We start from the raw sequence: 9347 nt of genomic DNA, 5'->3' as shown, positions 1-9347 counted from the left end.
CACTACATGAATATATCTTATCTCGGTTTTTTACAGCTTATAGAAGCCAAAGATTTCAGCCATGTCTGCTCCAATCATGAGGGTAAAGAAAATAATTAAATACACAGTTTTAGTATCTAAGGTCATAGGTCAAAGGTCAGACATGAGAGTGCTGTTATAAAAGCAGCTGATGACAACATGTTGTAAAAAAAAAATCATTAAACATTGAACTTTACATATAGTCCATGGCATTTGGGGGGAGTTGCGCTCTCTTGTTTAGACTTGAGTCTCACTCTATAAAGTCTCTGAGCCACATCATTTTTTTATCAAGTCAAGTCTCAGGTTGCACTAAAGTTACTAAAATTAAAATAAAAACAAGACTTTTGAAAAAAAAAAAAAAAAGAAGTTTAATCATTTTGTTAACTTGGAAAACGAACTAAAATAAAATGAAAATATAGAGGGAGTATCTCAACTGAGTTACCTAAATGTTTCCTCTGGCATATTATATCTAAATAAAATGCTACTCAAAAACACTAAAACTAAATAAAAACGAAACTACAACTAAACATTTCCAACCAAAAGGAAAGCTACACTAAAACAAGCAAACCCAATGCCTGTTCTACAGTGTCTATCTTCAGGGCAGTTGTTTGAATTGCTATAAGCTGTTTTTGTCTCAAGGGTCAACAAAGACACGGAAATCAATGTACTGAAGGCTATGCAACTTTATACTGTTTTTTTAAGATGAGGATTTATGTTATGTTGCGTGTGGATACAAAACTGTGTGTAGGGATTGAACCAGTGTTACCGAGAAAGAAAAAACACACAATAGAGCTCAGTGATGGGCTGGCCTCCCCACAGTCTGGACTGCAACACTGCATTGATAAGTATTGACTTTCAAGCTTGTTAGAATTATGCAAACTCTGTTTTTGCCTCATATACTTTATTTCTGCGTACTTTTGCACTATTTCTGCAGTTTACATTACATTAGGTACACTGTAAAAATAACTGCACAATAACCTTTTTGTTGCCGGCAGTTTTCCGTAATTTAACAGTAGTACTTGTTACACTGTATGCCATTTTTAAGAAAGCAAGTGACGCCAGCAGCTTTGCTGTGCAGCATCAGCTGTTAATGTTGCACTCCTGCCGGCCTGGAATCCCCATAATTCAATATGCAATTATTGTCGATTTTTATACTTTTACTATCTGCTTGTCATTGACATTCCAATACCACAACAGTGTATTGTAAGTTGCTTGTTGTGTCTACCAAGAAAAACCTAGCTACGTCAAGATATTTGCAACAAAAGTATGAAATAACAAAAGCTGAATAACTGACGTTTTACACACACAGACACACACACTGTAACATATATGGATTGAGCAGACGTAAAAGTAAAAGAAAACACGCTTCTTCTGTATCACCCATAGTTTCTTACCTCTTATGTTTCTTATGTTAGCGCAGTGTCTTAACCTATATGCTCTCTTGTACATTTAGATGAATGTCACTTACATACCTTGTTTGCTCTACACCCTTGATATAGCCTACTTGTCTTCATGTGGTTTACAAAAGGTGGGTTGGTGGGTGGCCATCTTGTCTGAGATGCAATGCATCCACAGAGGATTCCTTAAATCTGCTGGATATTTGGTCACTTACATAACTCCCACGTAGTTACATCTCATTACTTCCAACAAACAGCCGATTCATATAGAGAGAGGGTCCTGTCCCCCAGAGTCTGCTCTGAATGCCCACAGTGTTATGTATTCCAGATGAATCATGATTCTCACACCGGGGCTTTATTCAGCCAAAAACTGTGTGCTGCTAGCAGCAATCTTTGGGATAAGGCAAGTTACATGTGACAGACATTTGTGAAATAACTGCTATACAATCTGCAAAGCTGAGTCATAATAATTTTAAATTACCGGTAAATAGATAAGATTTATTTGATTGTTTTAAACAATTCAGCAATTCAGTTGCCGTGTTCAACAATTCAGTGTGTTGTTGAGACAAACTAAATGAAGTCATTTTGAATCAACTCTTGAATCAACAGTGGATTTTCAGCTATAAGAAGCAAACATGTGCTTTGTTTGTGCAAGCAAATAAAACAGAGTAACTTGTCATGTTAGATACAGAAACCAGTGTAAAATACCATGCCTTTTTGTAAGTCCAATACAAATATTTTTCATGGTGGTTGAGAGAGTGGGACCATAAGATTTGGTAAAGGGCGTGGGGGTGGGGGGATTTTCCTTAAGTAGGAGCAGACTTTATCACTCTCCTCCTTTCTAGTGGTGGTCCTTCTTCTCACCTCTTTCCTCTCAGGTTAGTTGAAGAAGTTCTGTGTCCACTCTTCCAATTAGATTGAGGGAGAAAGTCAAAGAAAGAGATAAAGAAAGAACCAAGTCATTATTCAAGTAAGTGCAACTTTTTATTCCCCTTTTTTGTGAAAACTGCATTGGAATAACTAGCATCCTACTTTCAGGTGTGTTTGTGTGGATGGGTTTTTAATCTTATTGTTTATTTGTAGAGTATAATGTTATAATTTTCTGTGTCTTAATGAGTAGAAAGGGTTTTGGTGTTGATTCTTTCCTTGTTTTATTTGCAGTGAAAAGGATTTATAAATAGTAGTTTTTGTGAGTGCAGTGGAAAAACAATTTAAAAAAACCCCATTATTGCTAAATTTTTCCTTTTAGTTTTAATCATGGAATCAAAATGAATTCTATCAGTTTTAGAAATAAAGAAGACTTATTAATTCAACCAGCACTGAAGCCCATTTAAAAGCAAGGCTGGACGTATTTTCTTTTGTGGTTTTATGAGTTGTGGGTGACGAGCTTTATGTAACCGTCTGTATAGTGAAAGACATACTGTGTCCCACAGTTCTTACAGTAAAGCTCTGTTACCTGGCCACATAGTCTCAGTGGCACACTCTGAGTTTCCCACTCAGGTCAGCTTTTCCTTCCTGCTCAGTGTCCAGTGACTTAGACCTTACTTGGTTTGAACAGCAGTCACTTTACGACTGAACACTTGGAACACTTCTGAATATCTGGATGCATGTCTGTGTCAATTTTTACAGCAGCTTTATTGTAAAAAGCACATAACAGAGGTTTGGACATGTTTTCCAGTTATGAGTATTTAGGTATATAGCATATTTATAGTATATATAAGTGGCAAAGCTCAAAGGAAATACTTAAAAGGTCATTTAAATAAATCTGCTTAGTTAGCTCTAAAGGTCAGCTCACAGCATACAGCTTCTGCATTAACACTTTAACACCTAGTGTATCATATCTGATATTTTATTTTTGAGAGTTCTCCATCATATGCGTATTTTCCTCTCTGGAAAAACTTGAAACAATTGAAAAGTAGATTTTTAAGCAATAGACTACAAAAAACAAACAACAAAAACAATTAGAATTTTTCAGTAAGTTTGTTTTTCAGGAAAAAAAATCTAAATGTTTTTTGAAACTGAATAGAAAAAGTAAGTACTTAGAAGCCAGAAATGTCTTGTCAGTTAACCACTTTTTAAATTGCTGCCAGTCTCTGATTAGCCAGTTCTACTGAGGAGCTTTAAGTGTGAATGGAAGCTCTGTGAATGTGATGCTGGTCAGTCCTGTAAAAGATATATGTATGCTCATTAAAGTCCTACTTGGAACTCAAAAATCAGCTATAAAATGGCCTACGTTAGTGTTTCCTGCATTCAACTCTGCCATAATTCAGCTCTTTCTTTATTTCTGTCTTCATTTCCAGGTGAGACCTGGCAAAGAAAAAAGCAAAATATAGAAGAAGGAATTCATAGATTTACAGTAACGTAAATTCAGTTCCACTGAAGCAACAGCTTCTCTGACCACAGTTGCTGGATCAAAATGTTATTTACTCTAGGACTACTCCTCCTTCTCACCCCATTTCCCTCTATTCAAACCACAACCAATGAGAAGAGAGACTCCACAGGAAGTGATGTGACCAAAGCCAGTGCAGCATTTACCCGTTCAAAACCAAAAACCACTGCTCTCCCTGACAAACAGACCAACCAGCTCACCCTTAAGCCAAATGCCATCAATCAGACAGTTTTACCCACTCCAGCTACCAAGCAAAAATCTCCAACAGCCAATGTTACACTGACCACCAAAGGCAGGCACAGCCCAACAGTAATTCAAACCACTCCGTCAGTGGTAAAGGCTACTACACCCAGAAGCACCCTCTCAAACAAAGACAAGCACACAGTCCCAGTTAACCAGACTAAGTCCCCTAAGTCAGCCTCAGGTGGTGAAGTAAAAGGAAGCAAAGACAAGCATTCCCCCACTGGAATTCTAAATGTTCAGCCAACACCCATAAAGACTGCTTCATCCAGCAGTGCTAAACCCACCAAACACAAACTTCAGCCCTCTGGCAATCAGACTATTCTAATTAGGTCTCCTTCAACTGATCATGGGAATACTGCCAAAGACAGGCCTGCCACCACCGTAGTTCAAAATACTCAGTCAACATTTATAAAGTCCACTGCTGCCACAAAAAACAAGCCCGCACCATCTGTCAATCAAACTGTTGTTGCTAGGTCCCCCACCATCAATGACGTGAAGTCCAAGGGCAAGCCTTCTCCCACAAAAGTTCCAACTGTGTTGCCACTGGAGACTCCAGCAAAGACAACTGACAAAGAAAAGGTCACAACCTCTGCCAATGACACAGTTTTAATCAAAGAATCCAGCAAAGACAAGCCTGCCTCTTCGCAGCCCATCAAAGTGATTATCAGTGAGGGCTGCGACTCAAGCAACACCAAGGAGCAGGAGCTGAAGCTGAAACCTGGTGCTCCACTCGTCATGACTCATAAGATCAGCTTGTTGCCTGGTGGCTGCAGTGGAGAGTGTGAGGCTGAAATGGCCGAACTGAAAGGGCGTGTGGCTCGGCTCGAAAGAGAGATGTCCTTTCTCAAAGATAAATGTATCATTTTCTTATGATTTATTCACCATATTTTATCATTTTAAACACTATTCAGTATAGACAGGATTAAACATTCCTTGTTCTGTTTGTTTCTGCCCAGGTCCGTGCTCTGCAAACTGTCCAAATGACTGTGGCGACAATGGGAAATGTGAGAAGGGTAAATGTATCTGCCACAAAGGATTCATGGGTCTAGACTGCAGTAAGTGTGCACAAGGAGCCGAGTGTAGCAAAAGTAAGTTATGTTTGCACTAAAATGAGAAAAAATAAATATTTTTATGTAACCTTTGAATGATGCAGCCTCTCCCTGGGCTTTTCAGAAGCTAGCAAAGGGAGCACCATCCAGCCAACAGTGGAGACTGTAATCCTGCAGGTGAAAAAAGGAAAGGACAGCATGCAGGAGAAAAATACCAAAGCAGAACAAACACTTTTCCAGAAGAATGTGTCTGAGACTGACACTACACCTAAAGAAGCCACTAATGCCAAAGGAGCTGTTGATAAAACACAAGTGAAAGAAGACACCGCTGTGAAGAAAACAACTACTAAAGGTTCTTCAAATCCTGAAAACACCAGTCGCCCAACTGTTGACAAAAGTCTCCCGAAACAAGAGGAAAACAAGAAGGAGGTAACCCGAAAAGGCAAAACAACACCCTCAGCCTCAGAAACCAACATTAAAGATGGGACTGGCAGCAGAACATTTTCAACGTCCGACCATCTGAAAGATGAACCACAAAATAATGCAACACAAAGCAATGTGAAGAAGGTTTCTAAAACTGACACAACCATCTCCAAGGGCACAGGGACAACCAAAACCAAAACAGACAAGGACATTTTGGAGCAGTCCACGAAGGGTGAAAAGAATGTATCTCAGTCATCCGGCCATAAACCAAATAAGACAGGTAAATTAGACACTTTAATTTTGCAGACTGTGGACAAAAAAACTGACAAGACTGGGAAAGGAACACAAATAAATCTGGATGTATTGAATCGAACCATTGGAGCTGCATCAGATAAGACTAAATCTCATCATGACAAAACAACTCACCATGACTCAGGGATCAGCATCAAGAGGACTGGAGGATCTGGATTAGGATCTGTGAAGGCTGTAAACATATCTTCCCACAGCTTCACAGTCACATGGTTAGCACCCCAAGGGATGTTTAAGAACTTCACTGTGATCAGAAGAGAGCCACAGACAGAAGGAGACGAAGATGGTTACGAGGACTTTGAGGAGGAAGCTCTTCCAGGACAAAAGCCCTCTGCAGCTAGGAACGCAACGGAAGTCTTAGTACAGAGTGAGCGCACCAACACAACTGCCTCCTCCAGGAAAGCTGATGGATCAAAAGTTAAAGCTGACACCAAGAGGATCTCGATGGTGGTCCCGGGTAATGTGCGCTCTGTGGAGTTCAGTAATTTGCGGGCAAACACGCGCTATGTCCTGCATATATATGGTACAGCAGCACAGAGAAGATCAAAGATTCACAGAGTAACTGCAACCACAGGTAATAACAGCAGGAAAACGTTTATGTATAAGTCCATCAATATCTAAGCAAATGATACACTATGTTGTACTTTTTTCTCTTGCTAGGTCCTGAGCCAGCCACAGAGATGGTTTTCAGTAATGTCACAGAGGCTTCTCTCAATGTTTCCTGGTCCAAACCAAAGACAACGTTCACAGGCGTCAGGGTCACATACACCAACATTTTAACAGGTCTGTTAAGTACTGCTCATATTGTTTATCTCAGACCAGAGTTATCCAGCATAAAACACTTAATTAATGCCAGCTCAACCCAAGTGAAGGTTAATGTCAGTTTATTAGGAAATGTTCTTAGTGTCTCATTGTGGTGCTTGTTGTCGTCCTGACAGGGGAGAACCGCTTGGTGACAGTGGGCTCTAAGCAGTCTTATGTTGTTCTGTCCAAGCTGTCTGCTGGGTCTTCCTACATAATCACTGTAACTACGACACAAGGCCAATTCCAGAGTGATCCACTCACATCCGTCATCACCACAGGTACAATCTTAGACAAGTTTACTATTATAAAAGGCTACTGTCTTTGTCTTGGAGTGCAAAAATAAAACATAAACACTGTGGATAATATCCGAACTGCAGTGCCCGCCCCTCCAACGCATCTTCAAGTTGTCAATGTGACAGACACCAGAGCTGTGCTGCAGTGGACTCCCAGTCTAGGGAAAGTAGACCGCTTCGTCATCAGCTACGAGTCCTCTAAGAGTGAGTGTGGCCACACTGACATAATGACTAATGAATAAGTGCTTGCGACTAAGCGGAATGCTCTTATTGCCACAGCTCCTAATGTGACAGTGACCGTGACCTTGTCAGGAAACTCAGTGGAGCACCAGCTGAGAGGCCTGCAGAAAGGCACCCTCTACAGGGTCAAAGTGCTGAGCCAGAAGGACAGTCTGCAGAGTATGGCCATCTCAACAACATTTACTACTGCAAATGGTGAGCAAAAGGGTGGGAAAATGAAGTAAAATCATAATCTTAAACAAGAGAGAATAAAATAATCCTTCATGGATGAGCAACCTAGAGAGTATGTTTAGTTTTAAGTGAGTAAACTTAAAAAAAGAAAAAAGAAAAACTGCCAAGGGGCTTCTTGTGTCTCTCAGTGGTCAAAGCCAGTGAAGTTGGGGCTCGAAGTGCAGTCATAGCTTGGAGAGCCACCCCTGCCGTTTATCACAGCTACAAAGTGCTCTATCAGGTGGCCGGAGAGGAGACAAAGGTCAGTTGCAATTTTTGATCTTTGGTATACAATAATTAAAGAGAGACCCGACTTTTACAGAATTTCAAAGCTCTGTGTGTTACTGTGTTTATATTAGGAGGTGATTCTGGAGCCCACCATCACAGAGTACAAGTTGACTGGGCTTTTGCCCATGTCCCGCTATTTTGTTGTGGTGCAAGGCGAGAGAGATGGACACTATACATCTGTTGTCACCACAGAATTCATCACAGGTATGCATTTTACGTGTTGCAATGTAATCCCATCTTGTGATTACTCTAAAAACTAATTTTCTTTATCTGTTAGGAAAACTGCGCTTCCCTTTCCCTACCGAGTGCTCTCAGGAGCTGCTGAATGGAGCTCTGCACTCAGGAGAGTTGGACATCTACCCTCAAGGACGAGAGGGGCGAGCAGTTAGAGTCTACTGTGACATGGAGACTGATGGAGGCGGCTGGACAGTAAGACAAACTGCAGTCACTTGAATAAAAGTCAAAAATAGACTTTTATTTGGGTTTTAGACAGCAGTCTCTGTGTTTTGCAGGTGTTCCAGAGGAGGATGAATGGAAAAACAGATTTTTTCAGAACATGGAGTGAATACAAAGCTGGCTTTGGAAACCTGAGTGAAGAATTCTGGCTTGGTACAGTATAAAGCCAAGCTTCTAATCACTTTATCTGATTCAAAGTGTTTTCTTTTGTTTTCACTACATCTGCTTAAACAGCATCTTTTCTCCCAACTCCCACCAGGAAATGAGCTCCTGCACAACCTGACTAATGTTGGCCCTGTGAGTCTGAGAGTGGATATGCGATCAGGAAACCATACCGTCTACGCTCACTACACGAACTTCTCTGTCGATTCAGAGACGAGGCACTATACGCTCACCGTGTCTGGCTACACCGGAACAGCAGGTCCAGTTTCAAAAACTGCATTAAAACAAAACAAGTGCAGTTATACCTGACAATTTGGATCTCAATATCAATGCACTTTTCTGACAGGTGACTCTATGAGGTACCATAACGGTCGTCCATTCTCAACCCGAGACAAGAACCCTGATCCCATGGGGATCCACTGTGCCAAGGCCTACATGGGAGGCTGGTGGTATAAAAACTGTTACAAGGTCAACCTCAATGGTCTTTATGGCATCAACAGTAACAATCAGGTATGACTAATCTCTGCTGATTTCTAAACGTTTTTATCTTTTAAAGCACACTGGCCAAAGATAGATTTTCTTTTTCTGTTTCTGCTCTAGGGAATAGTCTGGATAGACTGGAAAGGTAAAGACTCCTCCATTCCCTTCACTGAGATGAAGTTCAGACCCTCCAGGTTCTCCCCTGCAACTCATGGGTAAGGATGGACCAGCCTCCATGAAAACTCTGCATCTGACAGAAAATTAAAGCTCCAGAAATTTTCGAGAACCTTGGATCTCACGGTTTCTGTGTCTCTGTCCGAATAAAATAACCTATAGTTGTTTTGATAGCTGCAGCTGTCAGTTCATTTGATTCAATGTGCAAGTAATTTTCTGATCTGTTTTTATAGCAGACGTAACAACTAATTTTATTGTAACTTTTGAATTCTGTTCTACTGTTCTGCCTGACTCATTCATTTCAATACAAATGTGTTTTGTGCCCCAAAATTGTATGCCACCCCACTACTACTGTAATTAAACATGCACTGTTTCACTCCATTGGAATAAATGTGGCTAACCTTGGTCTCGT

General features: G+C 40.6%; 1 protein-coding gene across 1 annotated transcript; it reads left to right on the top strand.

Annotated features, from left to right (window-relative positions):
* The first annotated feature begins 2212 nt into the window (after positions 1 to 2212).
* tnxba (tenascin XBa) lies at positions 2213 to 9340 on the top strand. The gene is made up of 15 exons (XM_026183365.2): positions 2213 to 2385; positions 3716 to 4903; positions 5004 to 5135; positions 5221 to 6402; positions 6489 to 6611; positions 6767 to 6910; positions 7010 to 7129; positions 7205 to 7360; positions 7525 to 7637; positions 7735 to 7867; positions 7941 to 8092; positions 8176 to 8272; positions 8379 to 8540; positions 8628 to 8791; positions 8882 to 9340. Exons 2-15 carry the CDS (start codon positions 3832 to 3834, stop codon positions 8978 to 8980), a joined length of 3849 nt encoding a protein of 1282 aa, XP_026039150.2. The 5' UTR covers positions 2213 to 2385; positions 3716 to 3831; the 3' UTR covers positions 8981 to 9340.
* Positions 9341 to 9347: the final 7 nt, after the last annotated feature.

This window comes from Astatotilapia calliptera, chromosome 11, assembly GCF_964374335.1.
Source record: "Astatotilapia calliptera chromosome 11, fAstCal68.1, whole genome shotgun sequence".
Taxonomy (NCBI): Eukaryota; Metazoa; Chordata; class Actinopteri; order Cichliformes; family Cichlidae; genus Astatotilapia; species Astatotilapia calliptera.
This window is presented reverse-complemented; position numbering and strand designations above follow the sequence as displayed.